This window comes from Diadema antillarum, unplaced genomic scaffold (genome assembly GCF_040938485.1).
Source record: "Diadema antillarum isolate AM-2024a unplaced genomic scaffold, OU_Dant_1.0 seq00001122_RagTag, whole genome shotgun sequence".
NCBI lineage: Eukaryota > Metazoa > Echinodermata > Echinoidea > Diadematoida > Diadematidae > Diadema > Diadema antillarum.
In genome coordinates this window covers 329,465-345,378 of record NW_027271936.1, presented here as the reverse complement: position 1 = coordinate 345,378, position 15,914 = coordinate 329,465, and the positions used below count along the sequence as shown (strand labels likewise).

General features: G+C 38.7%; 1 protein-coding gene across 1 annotated transcript; it reads left to right on the top strand.

The window, feature by feature from the left end:
* The first annotated feature begins 6,294 nt into the window (after positions 1–6,294).
* On the top strand, positions 6,295–15,865 carry LOC139743927 (exosome complex component MTR3-like). Its single transcript, XM_071654395.1, has 7 exons — positions 6,295–6,472; positions 8,100–8,157; positions 8,921–9,174; positions 9,770–9,830; positions 10,987–11,072; positions 13,102–13,272; positions 15,388–15,865. Exons 1-7 carry the CDS (start codon positions 6,386–6,388, stop codon positions 15,520–15,522), a joined length of 852 nt encoding a protein of 283 aa, XP_071510496.1. The 5' UTR covers positions 6,295–6,385; the 3' UTR covers positions 15,523–15,865.
* Positions 15,866–15,914: the final 49 nt, after the last annotated feature.

Genomic DNA, 15,914 nt, shown 5'->3' with positions numbered 1-15,914 from the left:
GAATTGTATTTTGTATGAGCTTGATGGAGTATTAGACAATAAAGTGTTTGCAAAAACTGTTAATGTATTCCCTTTTGCTAATGTCCAAAGAGTTCATTTGCCAAGTTTTGATTGTCTTTTGTTTTAATCATCAGGGGTTTGTTTTATCATGCAATAGAGGAAAGAAACTTAATTATAAAAAAAGCCTTCATATAAAAAGAGATACTGACAATTTCATCAAAAGTTGTGATTTTCAACATTTCCATAATGCAATCGATGAATATTTCTCCCCAGGGCACAGAAAGAAAGTAGTTTTTGGGCTTCTTTTTTTTTCTTTTTTTCACGTCAGTATGTTATAATACCCGCGGGTTTACGCCCATCCCACCAATTTCCATCCGGATACTGTACCCGGCCCTGTTTTTTGTTTTTTGTTTTTTATTTTTGTTTTACACTGCAAAGAAAATGAGAACACTGATGTTTGAGAAAAATCCCGACATGTTTGATTGGGCAATTCTTTTTTGATGTCCATTATTCTTTCCAAATAAGTTTTTTGGTTATCACTGAGGGCAAATACAGATACCCTATTTCTTCTACCAAAACCACAGCACTGTATATTCTCATATTTCTACAGTATTTCGTCTCAACACTTGCCCTATTGATATTTCAAAGCATGTTTCCCTGTGCGCTCAAGAAACTCCCCCATTAAAGGAGACCTCCGGGTGATTCTCAGATTTTTACATTTGTACAACTATGAATTAGTTATACTGAGGACAGAGTTTCAGAATTTGTGATAATTGGGATGAAGAATAAGAATATTTTCAAAAAATAGAACAAATTGCAATGAACAAGGATGATGACATGGGAGAGTCACCATAAGAATGCATGAGTTCGGGCTCAAGGAAAAGCAGAACAAAAGAATAAGGCATGCATATTATAGACAGGTGAACTCGCAAGCAAGCGGTATTGTTATGGAATTACACTGCTATCATTTCTGCAATATGTGAACCTTATAGCTGGTAAAATTGGGTCTTTGAGAGCGTCTGGGGGCTACGCCCCTCCACTTAAAGCGTCTGGCAACGGTCATGCATTTATTCTGTAAGTGTAAGAACAAGTTCCAGTGGGTTTCATGGGGTTACTTTCCTAATTTTCAGCTAGGCTAGCCTAGCTGGTAAGAGTTTGGTCTTTGGGGCGTCTGGCGGCTATTGTCTGGCAACAATCATTCAATTATCCTTTGAGTGTATTACAAGAACAAGTTCCAGTGGGTTTCAGGAGGTTATTCTTCCAGCTATATATAGACTAGTCTAGCTGGTAAAATTGGGTCTTTGAGGGCGTCTGGCGGCTACCCCCCCCCCCCCCCCCCCACCACCACCACCACCAACACCATTTAAAACGTCTGGCAACGGTCATGCATATATCCTGTAAGTGTAAAAACAAGTTCCAGTGGGTTACATTAGGTTACTTTTTCAGCTAGGCTAGCCTAGCTGGAAAAATTTGGGTCTTTAAGGGCGTCTGGCGGCTACTCCCCACCACTTAAAACGTCTGGCAATGGTCATTCATTTATCCTGTAAGTGTAACGAACAAGTTCCAGTGGGTTACATTAGGTTACTTTTTCAGCTAGGCTAGCCTAGCTGGAAAAATTTGGGTCTTTAAGGGCGTCTGGCGGCTACTCCCCACCACTTAAAACGTCTGGCAATGGTCATTCATTTATCCTGTAAGTGTAACGAACAAGTTCCAGTGGGTTTCATGAGGTTACTTTTTCAGCTAGGCTAGCCTAGCTGGAAAAATTTGGGTCTTTAAGGGCGTTTGGCGGCTACCCCCCACCACTTAAAACGTCTGGCAATGGTCATTCATTTATCCTGTAAGTGTAACGAACAAGTTCCAGTTGTTTTCATGAGGTTACTTTTTCAGCTAGGCTAGCCTAGCTGGAGTTGGGCCTTTAAGAGCGTCTGGCGGCTACCCCCACCACTTAAAACGTCTGGCAATGGTCATTCATTTATCCTGTAAGTGTAACGAACAAGTTCCAGTGGTTTTCATGGGGTTACTTTTCCAGCTAGGCTAGCCTAATTTTGAGGGGTCCTTTTTGTGGCCCTCCTGGCCACACCCACCACCGATGACCAGCCAGACGTGCATTTCCATACTCAGGGGCATATGTACTAAATTGCTATACACATAAAAATTGGTAACCTTTTCAGCTAGGCTGACCCCCGCTGGCTCCCGGACTACTATTCTGGTCCAGGGCGTTGATAAATCAGCCTGCCTGAATATACACAAGCGAGGTTGCTGACAGTGAAATGAAATTGATCAAGACCAATGGTGGTAGGCCTATGACATTTCAAACAATAATATCTCCGTGTGTGCCTAAACTAATAGAATCGGCCACTACGTACACTCACAGCTAAATAGCGTCAATACAGATACTGTATACAGAAAAAGAACACTTGGTCTTGGTTTTGTCTTTGTCTTTTTGTTTTGTTTTGTTTTGTTTTGTTTTTTGTTTGGGGGATCGTGGACAGGGGAGGTGCGGGTGATAGAGATGGGTCTGGCTGTGTCCCCCAACCCCACCCTATACTTCATCTCCGATAATTAAAGAAGGCATGTGGCGGATCTAGAGGGGGCGCAACCGGTCAACGCCCCCCCCCCCTTATTTTTCTTTTTTTTTTTTAATGAAATGAAACCCGGAAGTGGCATCAGAAATATTGGTTGCGCCCCCCCCCCCCCCCCCCCTTTACAGAATTCCTGGATCCGCCCCTATGGAAGAGGCCCTGAGCCAGCAGTCTAGATGGCCGAAAGGGATGGCAGTATCGGTTAAAAGATGAGGATTCAGCTTTAACTTTTTGAAACATACTCGAAACCACCTTATGAAATGTTAAAAAGCATACAATTCTAAGTGGAATTATTTTTTTTATGAAAATCCATTTTGTATATGATGGTTGACATATCAAAAAACAAAGTAAAATAAAGCGATCCTAATCATAAAAGGAGAGTCCCACCTTTTATTATGATCTCATCATTTTTGATAATTCGCCGGCCAATTCAAAACCAATTTTCATCAAATAAACTTTGAATTCCTCTCAGAATTTATTGTATGTGCTCTTTCGTATTTCATAAGAGGTTTCTCATCATCTACAAAGATCATCATCAAAAAATGTTGGAAACCTAGCTCTAACCCTCAACCAAAACTGTGCCATCCCTTTGAGACGTATAACACTCCGTGCAAAGGGACTGTCGAGTTGGTTCCGGCTTTGAAGACTATAGAGTAAAATTATATAACTTTTTCTTTCGTTGATCACATTTGTCATGAGTTGTGTAATGTATCCGATGAGGCCCATCACATGTGAACGACAACAGACAAATGTAGAAGAAAAAATGAGAGAACAATTCAACAGCTAGAATTATCCTTTACATTATATATACACTTTGACGGTTATGCATCAAAATTATGGAAGGATGAGTCAGCAAACTTTAGTTTTGTCATGTGGTAACCCTTGCTGTTTGCCCATGCATCCGATGGACTATTTTACCTTGAGAAAACCCTAGTATGTAAACATTCCATTTCTTTTTATAGTCGTGTATTATTTTCATTCAGAATGATAGCAGCCGGAATCGTGTGCACCATTCCATGGCTGCACGCTCTGCTCCACCCGAAGGCACCTGAAGTCGCACCTGTCTACAGGCAGGGAGTCCGACTCGGAGGCGGGCCATCTTTATCGTGCTCGAACGGTACTACGTTCTCAAATCGAAATCGCACAGTCACGGTGCCGTGTTTTGTCAAAAGCGATTGTCAAAGGATCGATCAATGGTCGATCGGTACTGTCGAGTCCATGGCCAGTCTCAGCTGGGGAGATTATGCGGTGACGTATTTTTAGACCCCAACAAGTGCAGCTCCTACCAATTGACTTAGGCCTAGCTTAAATCTTACTGTATAGGATCACGTGAAGAGTTTAATCGCAAAACGAGCCAACTCCATTCGTGTTAAGTTAAGATATTTGTTATCAAAGCTGCAAAAAAACAGAGAAAATAATAAGAAAATGCAGGATATTTCAATCATAACTTCTAGAATATTCCTTGTTGTGTCACAAGTGAACGGTTTAACTTAGGCTCTGTCTGATGATGGACTTACTTTGAAATGTTTAGAAATGGCGCTTAGCTCATTTTGCAATAAAACTCACAGCCATTGATCTATATTACAGGACCACGCGGCATCGCCATATATCGAACATGACCTTGTACATTAATTATAGACCTATATGCATAAACTTGCCGAATGAACTGGCTTACAGATCTCCCTATTATAGGCCCTACAGAGACGCGCTTCACATACTGGGGTATTATGGCTGCGGCTGATCGAGCTACGATATGCATGGCCGGCGGAACGGGAGGGGGGGGGGGGGGGCTCTCCCCCCCCCCCCCCCCCCACACACACACACCTTTTTTTTATGAAGAAAACGTAATTGATTGTTTTTATCATTATGAATAGTACAAATTAGATAAGGATGGGAATGGAAATGGAGGGTCCAACTATAAAGCAAATCTTGTACGATATGGGACCCTCAGAAAATACATAAGAGAATGAATAATGAATTAATTAATATAATATGGGTCAAGAGTCACTATTACAGAGTTTTGTGATGTCTTCCGTTGAAGTTGATTGTTTTGTTCAAGATATTGCTACTTTTACTTTGCTGTTAATTAGGCAGTACCATTTGCAGATGAAACAAAAACCCAGCTTTCGTGCTTCAAAATACATCTAAAATGTAAGTTGGGGATGGAAACAACCAATGTAAAAAATTGAATCAGTAGGGCCTAACAATCAATGTTAAGTTTATGTTGTTAAACGTACAAAATGTGAACAATAAGTATAATAGAAATATTTCTAGACTATACAGTCTATACAGTTACTGTTTAATGAGAAAAATAGTGATATCTTCTTATATTTTTAGGCTTCATTGCAAAATTGTTCTATAGTAGAATGTTTCGTGATGCAAGTGACCTATACACATGCATGAAATGCGATATCTATTGAACATTTGAAGAGTTTGTTCGCAAAAACCGATAAGTCAATTTTTAAAGATTTTGAAGTATGGTCTCTGTCATAAAGTACAAAATAATACCTTTTAAATGATATATTGGTCACTACATATAAAGGTACATTTTTGAAGTTATGGTCAAAAGAAGCAAAAATTTTCTTATTTCCATTCTCTTTTTTTTCTTGACCTTTAATCGCAAATATCTCCGTTTGGCAAATATGGACTTATCGGTTTTTGCGAACAAACTCTTCATTTTTTAATCACTGTTACCAAACGTAAACTATACCTTTAACACGTGATTTCTTCCACCATTTCACCCCTTTTGTCTCAAATATACTCGTTGATTATTATACCTTCAATCTTGTCACTCCCCCCCTAATCCCCGTCCGTTGAGACAAGGATGCTGCAAGTTGGTTCGAGCAAGAGATGTTCCTCCAAATAAGGAAAGCAAACCTCATTGAACGTTTATCAGTAAACCTCCAAACATTCATTGTTTTTTATATACCAAAATTATTGATTATAGTACACATTGTACATGTACCCGTAATAGTAGTGAAAATGTATCATGATAAAACAAAAGAAACCTAGAGTCCAAAAGAAAAAAATCGGGAAAAAGATTCGGGGAGGTCTTTATTAAGAATTTATTTTTTACATTTAATCCCAATCTATTGCTTTTATACTACCTATATTTCGATGTATGTATAAACTTATAGATAATATTGCTTTATATATTTTGTACATGCATTGACAGTCTTTGTTGAAATGAATGGATGAATGAATAATGATTCATGAATGAATATGCAGATGAATGAAATGGTAGACATGGAATTGAAGAGAAAGAAGAAAAATATGATAAACAAGAATAAGTAACAGAAGCAGAAGAAGAAAAGAAGAAGAAGAAGATCGAAGAAGAAGATCGAAGAAGAAGAAGAAGAAGAAGAAGAAGAAGAAGAAGAAGAAGAAGAACAATTAACAACAACAACAGCAAAATCAATGACAGCAACTAGTAACAACACAATCACATTCAAGGCAAAACTGATTGAGTGTCTTCTTTTACGTTGAGATTTCACGGGGGTGTATCATAAATAGGTGTATAGTGTTCTTACATCGAGTGAATATATGTACACAAAGTAAACTACAAATTTGTATTATCTCTCTTTTCTGGTAATGTACTTTCGTTGGAAGTCATCTGTGTTTGCTGTCCTCTACGTTCATGGACCGCAAGCACGCCTTTCAGCTGCAATAATTAGTTTACTACTAGACCTACATGTAGTACAGCAATTATACGACAACTCAGCTCACGTGTACTAACTATCCATCGGGCCTAACTATATTATTATCCTAATTCTTGCTCCTATACTGGATGAGTTGTTGGTACAATGCCGATTGATACGAAGCGAATTCAGGGACCTGAAATATCTCAAAGTCCACTCCTTTACAGAGAAGCAGAGGAGAAAGTACCGTTGGTAAGAGAGAGCTCAGTCCCATATGCAGTGAAATGTGTTAGCGTTGCTAATTACGGCAGAAAGAAAGAAAGAAAAAAAAACATGTTTGACGGTAGACCAATGTGGAGTAAACTTTAAAATGTAACAGGCATTTCTAGCATATTATGTGACCCTGCATCACAAAACCAACCAAAGTCGCCAGACGATATTGATTTTTGTTACTTTTTTGTTTTTTATCATTATTATTTTGTTTTTAAAGGGCAGATTCTGAAAGAGAAGGCCTGCAGTATTTTAATACACATGATGTGTGGTGACGTGACCTGATGACGTGAGTAGAAAGCCCCCAGTTTCTACTCTAGTTTACGGCCAGCTTCCAGAATCCGGACACTTATCACTTCGACACTTTATACCGCAAGCCAGCAAATTTTACTGTCACAACACACGCATATCACATACAAGTGTAGGTTCTAATTTCACATTTAAAAAGCAAAGTCAAGATCTATGCCAAGGTTCAACCTCCCTGGGGCGTGCTATTGGGTTGAACAACGCCGTGTGTGTCTACTCTAACCAACCAAAATACATGGACTCTGACTCTTCTATTCTACACTGTAGATCACTTGTCTTTAAATATTAGAGAGAAAGCCACACTCGGGGGGAAAAATGTGTAATTTACTGAGAAAAGAGGCTCTGAGCTCTGAAGACAGTGAAGTACAGCTGTATAGGGTGGGTCAGTAGGGGGAGCAGAGACAAAATCGCAGGTTCCTGCGTATTCGCAGGTAGGCCCTACCTGCATATATGTAGGCGATTTTAGAGGTTTTGTGCTCTAAAAACCTGCGAATTCGCAGGTTGCGTTGCGATTGCAGCCTCTTGCGGCCAGGCGTTTCATCAGAGGTTTCCAAAAATGGCACCATTTGAAGGAGCGCCTAACGTTGCCTTTAATAGATCCAAAATTTATAGAAAATTCTGGTGTTGTTTCTTTTAAATCGCCGATAAGTGAAAAATGCGTAATTGATCGAAAATGACGTCATCGTAATGCAAGCGCAGTCATGTGATCACGAGCACCTGACACCCAAAACCTGCAAATTCGCAGGTAGAGCTCATGGGGGGAATGTTGTTGCAGTCTGAGTGCAGTGGACAATCTAACGTTACTTTGGTAATTGTTACTAACAATGCGTTTGGGGATCTAGCCAAAAAATTATTGGTCAAACTGCTAAAAATATTTGCTGGAACGTTTGCTATGATTGTATATAAGTGATATAAATGTAACACTTTGAGTGTAGTAACTTACCCATTCATTTTTTGCAACTTTTGGTCGTAAGACATTGATTTTTTTCCTCATTCAAAGTCCTTTCTTTTTAACATTACCAATCGACCCTTTAATTTACCATGGCATCTCTGATATACATTGTATTTGTTTTATAATTGTATTCATTCTTTTCTATATCATAAACCTGGGAAGGATGAACATTTTACAACATGATTTTAAATTGTAGATGGTGATTTATTGGTAAAATAAAATAATATGAAAATTTGATTAAGTACAGTGTGCATCATGTATAATGTTACCAACCGCAGTATTGTCCATGTACAATGTACAATTTTTGTGTACATTTTTAGGTTTTATTCCTCTTTAATGCATCTCTTGCAGATTAGTGAAACAGGCAAAAGACATGATGGAAGAACCCCACAGGAAATTCGCCCTGTTTGTGAGTGCAACATTTATTCTTCTTCTCTTAATGTCTCTTCTCATCACAACATGTGTGTAACTTTTCTGTTGCTGATATAATATGTGAAAATAATGTGCCAATTGGGCCTTTTATATAATTGCATTGGAATTATATTTCATGTTTTATACCTTCATGTGTCAATGTAGATAACATATTCTTTGCACTCTTTAACTAATTCTTGTGAAACTAATAACTGAAATCAATGAAGAGAAGAAAGAGACAAGATGGACATTACATTTGATGTGTGCGTGCTGTGTGTGTGTGTGTGTGTGTGCTCTATGTGTGCTGCCATTGTAGTGTGTTTGTGTATCTGTGTACCTATCAAGGCACTGTTGAACATTGTTGAGAAAATCTATGGTCCTACATGCTATTTGACTGAGTCGCTGCTATTCTATGAAAAAAGGAAAAAAACAACAACCAAATATTAAATACTTTTAAAAAGGAACGTATGTGAGTGAAAGGATTCGCCATGTACAAGTACTCAATATCCGATAGACAGTTGTGCTAGAAGAAATCCTACAGTAAATTTTTTGCTGATACGGTTATGCATAGTAATAGATACCTCAGCAGTGCGGCTTGATTGTTGAGCTTTTGTATACTGGAGTCTTGTTTCATGTGTATGAACATTATCTTAAAGTTCTGTCAGAAAAGGTCAACAATTTTAAAAACTGAGTCACCTACACGTTGTAAATGCTAAATAGTGTCTGTAAAACATTTCTTTGCTTTTGTCATTGAAACAAAGTCTTAAAGGCGGGCGTAGTGAGCCAGGCAAGAGGCTCTGCCTACATCGAAGCCAGGAACACCAAAGTTTTATGCGCCGTCTACGGACCACGTGAGGTTCCGCGTCGCGAGGGGTTCAGCATGAGCGGCCAGCTCCGCTGCGAGTTCAAGTTCGCCTCATTCTCCTGCCGTTACAGGCGCAGCCACGTCACCGACAGTGCTGAGAGGGAACTGGGTCTGCAAGTTCAGCAGGCCCTGGAGCCAGCTGTATGTCTTGTGAGTCTCTCTCATCAACTTTTGTTCTGCAATTTTTTTTTTTTTTGTTATAAATAGTGTTACAAAAATGACTATAAAAATAAAAACAAAAACCTACCATCACAATTTCAAAGTAGGATGCTGAGTTGATACATTGTTAAAATATCTGCTAATGTGTAGAAGAGTTAAGGTCACTTTCTTTTTTATAAACACTTTCTGATGTCGTGGTTTATTATTGTTTTCGTTAGTAAGGGAAACTGTGAATGGAAATTAAGTACTTAAAGTGTGATATGTATTACAACTGTACATTGGAACATTTTTTTTTTCCATTTTAAGTATGTCCTGTTATTTTAACACCAGCATAGCCATGAGTTTTTAGCTAATAGAAGCAATACTTTTCATTCATATTTGGTGGTTTGTGAATGTGTAATGATATTTCTATTATGTCATTCCATTATTATTAATCATGCTTTTAGATGATAGTACCATCCAGAGTATTTGCTTGCATTAAATTCATTGAGTGCGACGTATATGGTTATTTTTGCAGGTGGCAGCTGTTTGCCACATTTGCAAGATTCCTTCTGTATTGTTTTGTCTTTGTGTCTTGTTCTCGTAGCACAAAATTCCAAAATCTCAAGTGGACGTCTTTGTTACAGTACTGGAAAATGATGGGAGTGGTAAGTGTTTGAAATTGCCAGTGAAAAAAAGAGAGGTTATATGTGACCCTGCATCACAAAACCAACATAAAGTCACTAGACATGGATTTTCAGTTAAGGGCAGATTCTGGAAGAACAGACTTTCAGCTTTAAAATGATGCATAACTCAATTCAAATGGACTCTCCGATCCTATCTAAATCTTGAAAAAAAGGACATGCTCTGGAAAAGTGTGCACTGAGAAAAGAGGCTCAGAAGTACAAAAATTGTATAGGGTCTGCTCAAGCGCTTAATATTTAATACCAAGCCCTTCTAACTGTGCAGTGGATGGGACAAAAAACAGGATGTAAAAGAACATACCAACAACAAGGAAGGGATTGTCAGATTAAACTCAAATTGAGTACACTGTATTAACACATTCTATCCACTACTAATACCAATTTTGAAAGAAGTAGCATAATCTTGTCAAGAGAATTAAGGTTGAATATGAAGAGTGTATACAAGATTTTTTTAAAGAGTTGAAAAGGGGTCTCTAAGACATACCTAGTCACGCTATGCTCCAAAATGAGTGTTCTAAAAAGACTGCTAAAATTGCAATTTCACGTTCATTTCATGATTCCAAACTGTAGAATGATGTAGAAGAGATTTAATATCATTTGCGTCTGTACCCTTAAAATCGTTGTCATTTTAATGGTACGTGTATGTGGTTGATCCACATTTCAGACTAAAACAGTGCAAAAGGATAATAGATTCTTATAATTCTGATGATAATTACAATAATGCTGATAACAATAATGATAATGCCATGATTAATCGCTTATGATGGTGGTCTCCTGCATTCAGTGATCTCTGTTGTTTACTGAAAAATACTGTATATCTTATTTTATGTTTCTGTGTATCTACATTGCTCTATGCAATCACCTATGTGTATCTATTTATGTACTGTTATCGATTTATTTCACTGCACTTGTTATTCTTTGTCTTTGTACTTTTTGAAGTTTGTATTCAAATTGCATCTGATTGAATGCAGAAATAAAAGCAAACAAACACACAAACAAATTATCACCATTTTTGCTAATACTATAATCTAACCATTATTAATATTCATTTCAATGTTAACGATGTATGTTTACATGAGGCAGTTCCTCTTTTGTATTCCTACCCTCTCCCCTTCTTCAGCTTTAGCAGCTGCCATCACATGTGCTTCAGTTGCGGTGGCCAATGCAGGCATAGAGATGTATGACATCGTCATTGGCTGTACGGTGGTGAGCTCAGTTATTTGCTTCGTTCAATGTTTATTTCTTTAATATTTTCATTCCATGTGAAAACTAGATATATCGCTACGGCTACTGATATGCCTCCGCCATAATGCATGGTTCTCCTAATAGGTCTATAGTACAATGTCTTGACAATGTGTGATGACAGTTTCACACAATTGGCAAAATATTAAATGACATTATCTAAACCTGGCCTTTGACCTTTGACCTCACAGTTCCAAAGAGAATCACTGTTAGGTTGAACATGCATAAATATGTAAGTTTCATGATGATACCTTGAGTTACTTTCGAGATATGGAGGAAAAAGTGCAATTTAGCACTTTCACTTGACCTTTGACCTTTTGACCTTTGACCTTTTGGCAAGAAACTTCCCCAAAAATATATATTGGGTAATACATGCCATACATGAAGTTTTAAAAAAAAAAACCTTCAGGCACACTGCATTTTAAGGAAAGTAGTGATATTTTGAGGAGTTGACCTTGACCTTTGACCCCCTGACCTTTGACCCATGACCCCCAACTTCCCTAGATAATCACTGCCCATCGGTACAAGCATATATACTAAGTTTCATGAAGATACCTTGAACCATTTGCGAGATATGGAGAAAAACATGAAATTTCAATTTTTTTCACAAAATAACCTGTGACCTTTGACCTTTGACCCTGTGACCCTAAAATCCACACAAAGTATTATCCCCCAAGGATATACCCTCATACCAAGTTTGATGTAAAACCACCACACGGTTCTTGAGATATCGACAAAAACAAAACGGGACGGACGGACGTACGGACGGACGTACGGACGGACGTACGGACGGACGTACGGACGTACGGACGGACGGACGGACGGACGGACGACCCGAAAACATAATGCCTCCGGCCACTTCGTTGCGGAGGCATAAAAAAAAGAAAGAAATACTATGTACGTGTATGCATCTAGGGAACAAGATGACATGAAAGCTACATTCATGTTAAAAACATGACTTGATAATACTCCCTCATACTGTATACCAAGTACATAGATCGGTGTTTTACTACATATGCATCGAATTCATCCTCTACATAGTCATGAAAGCTTGACAAATGATCGGAGAGGATAAAAGAAACATGGAAAGAAGTACAGTTGAACCTCTCTTATCCGGCCTCCCTTTATCCGGATCTCTCTATTATACGGACGCAATCTCGCTGTGAATTTTTTTATTTTTTTTTAATTATTACGGGAGGAAAGGGGGATTCCCAACTCCTTGAGAACTCCTACACAAACACACATGAATTACATATTACTTCCAACATGATTAACATACATTACATCAAATTTCCTTCCAAATTGCTTACCTTCAGACATTTTAACATCCCCAAACATCCCCAAATGTAACAATGAAAAGGTTCCAGTATACACATTACTACATGTGGTACTACAATGGGCTACATCAGTACTTGTGTATGTATATGTACATGTATAAAGCATTGAGTCTCCCGTATCCGGCCAAATCCCTTATCCGGATGAGCCCCGGTCCCGACTTGTCCGGATACGAGAGGTTCAACTGTACTGTGTTTCTTTCATCATCTCCAATCATTTGTCAATCTTCAATGACAATTTAGAGGACGAGTGGATTTTAGACTGTTTCCAAAGTTAATCAAGAGCATCCATATCTCACTGATCAGCAAAATTGGCCTCTGCATTATTTGTTTTATAAAAAGAGTCCATAAATTAATGAAATTCAACATTAATTTTTTCCCCATCATACAGTGTACGTCCGGTACACTGTACAACACTATTCAAGGCTTGAGCCATGCGTTCAGACTTTACAGGACGCATGGCACAGTGTGGGTCAGTAAAAATCAACACATGATAATTGACCAATCAGATTGCAGAGACTCTAAAGCCAATTCATGGACTGCACCTAATGTGAATGTAAATGCACCTTCTGAAGTAAGCCACTCCACTGATAACAACTTCTTTAATGCAATAATCTTATTACTCCCTCCTCCTGTTGCTCTTCCCTTTTCCCCACCAGAGGCAAGCTGGAAAGAGCGTCTTGCTGGATCCGACGGAGGTGGAGGAGTATCACGGCCTCTGTGAGAAGGAACCAAGTCACGCGTCTGTCACTGCCGGCGTCTTGCCATCTCTGAATCAAGTTTCTGGTCTCGTGCAGAAAGGACAGCTGAAATGTGACGATTCCATCAAGGTTTGTCGACAATCCAATATGTCCAAGCGATGGGATTGGCTTTGTATCTGTTGGTTTTCTTTCCTTTTTCCTGGGCTTAATAGTTAGCTAACATTCAGATGCACAAGCCTCAAATTTCATCAATTTGGGTCAAGACCACACTTTTTGAGGGGCACAGATCCACTGAAATGGGCACAAGTGAGTAAAAAATATTGTGGCCATAGAGGGTTTGATTTTCAAGGGGCATTCCAACCAGTAAGAGGAGCATGGCAGTAAATTGCCGATGGCTGGTGGGTATTTCAAGCTCTGGATACAGACTGCCACTTTGATGATTTCTTTTATTCAGAATTTTTTGATAAACATGTCGCATATGACCAATCACATGCCATTAGTCATACATAGGAGTCACTATATTGTAAGGAACAATTATTAGTGGAGGTGCTGTGGTCTATCAAAGTGCACACTGCACACTTCCATTGAGAAGGGTCAGGATTCAAGCCCTGCCACACTGCTTAACTGTAAACCCTTTCTGTGCCACGGACTTTGAATAATGTGTACAACACTTGTAGGGTTTTCTGTGTGAATCTGTACTTAAAGGTTGTGTACAGTTCTGGTTGAGGTGAGGATTTAGCTTTTAATGTTTTGCAAGATATTCAGAAACAACTCTATGAGATGTCAAAGAGCATGCAATTCCATGGGGTATCAAAAGTTTATTTGATGAAAATTGGTGTTGAAATGGCTGAGATATCCAAAAACAAGGTGAAACAAAGAGATCCTAATAAAGCTGTGGCATGTCGCCTTTTATTATTATCACTTTTTTGGATATCTCAGCCATTTGAAAACCAATTTTCATCAAATAAACGTTGAACCCTTCTTAAAATTACATGCTCTTTCATATTTCATAAGAAGTTTCTCATTATCTCACTTAGGAATGTGCAAAACATGAATCCCCACCTCAACCAGTACTGTACAGTCCCTTTAAGGCAACAAAGGGTTAAGCAGGATGCTTCATTCATAACTACAGAGGCTACTCTGCATACTACAGTAATTGAGACCTTCATCAGTTACAATATTCTACCCAGATGTACAGTCAAGAAAAAAAAAATTACAATAGGATTTTTGCATTGATAACTTCCAACATGATTAAACTGTCTGAATGCTATTTCAGGGTCTAAAAATATAACATCTTACCTATGTTTTGCAGAATACCCCATTCAATTTGGTTATTAGTGGTCACAGAGAAATGTGAATCGTTGTGAAGCATGTCGTGGATGTGATTCTTCCAAGTTTAGCACTTGGATGCTCTTGGAACCGCATAATAATGTGTCAGCACAATAGTCAGAACTTGGAGGGAAGGGATTCCTGACATGCTCTACAAAATCCTCATTTCTCTTTGACCACTGAAGCAAATCAGATGGGGTTTTCTGCAAAACGTTTGTAAGTTATAGTTTATGTACCCTGAAATGGTATTTGGATTGATTCACTATTTTTAAAGTTATCATTACGGAGAGTCCCATTATAATTTTTTTTATTGACCTACGGTATAGACATTTCCCTCGAAGGCAGCAGCACGTTACTATGGAGGGATGTACTTCTGTTTGTACTAAGAGTTGAAAAGCCTGGCGTGAACAATCTGTAGGAAGGGGGATGTGTGTACACTTTAATTATAGGCTGATTCCAGTGAACAGGCTTGTACTACATTGCAAGGTACTTTGACCATCACATTGGGGCAGAGAAGTGCTGTAAAAACATTAAAAAAAATATACATTTTCCAGAAATCTGTCATTCACTGGTCAAGTAATAATAATTTTGATATTACTGATAGTTGGCACAAATGTCATGTACTTATAACAGTGCAATTTCAATTACCCAAATCTGTTCAACAAAATGTTTGGAGGTTTGGATTTTTGTACCACTGGCACTGACACATCACACAGATTACTTGAAATATCCCACATTTTTAATTATTTTGGGGTTTAAGCTGTCATCCACCCATGGTTATAGTATTTGTCAATTGTGTTATGAAATAGTATTAATGAAATGTGTTTCTCAGTAATTAGAAAAAGGGTCTTTCCTGACTTTCCTCCTTTGGTTCCAATTCTCTTTTCTATGTACTTGTGGGAATGCGCTCTCCAGGCTTTACAGCAGTGTGTGGACGGGAGCCAGAGAATGTATCCGGTCGTCTACGAGTGCCTCAAGAAATCCATCAAGAAACTGAAACCGCCGCCGACTCCTGACAGCAGTAGTGCCAGCCTAGCGAGCCCAACATGACTTGGTCCCAAATTTGGTCCTACGTCTTGGACCCGTGACAAAGACATTCCTAGTGTGGACACTGGAAAGGGAACAGCGTCTGAGATTTGATCTTCCGGAAAAGGACTGATTCGCGGAAATTTCCCTTTCGATAGGTCAAATGAGCTGAGATGTGTTGTGTTTCATGGAGACCCTATTCATACTTGCAACATAGTTTCCATCTATGCCATGGAAGGATTACTGTCATTAGACCTGCAGTATTGACCCGTTTTAGGATAAGTCCCGAGTACACTCGGGCAGGTGTCTATGGAAAATGAGTGGTGCGTGCCACGTTTTTGCGAAAGTGAGGGGGCCCAGTTTATATTTCTGGTGCCAGTTCTGGGTTTAATCATCTGACAAGCAAAAAAAAAAAA

Coding starts and splice junctions, on each gene's coding strand:
- LOC139743927 (XM_071654395.1), top strand. CDS start 6,386: ATGCCGATTGATACGAAGCGAATTCAGGGACCTGAAATATCTCAAAGT. Junction 6,473..8,099: donor CAGAGGAGAAAGTACCGTTG/GTAAGAGAGAGC, acceptor CATCTCTTGCAG/ATTAGTGAAACAGGCAAAAG. Junction 9,831..10,986: donor ACTGGAAAATGATGGGAGTG/GTAAGTGTTTGA, acceptor CCCCTTCTTCAG/CTTTAGCAGCTGCCATCACA.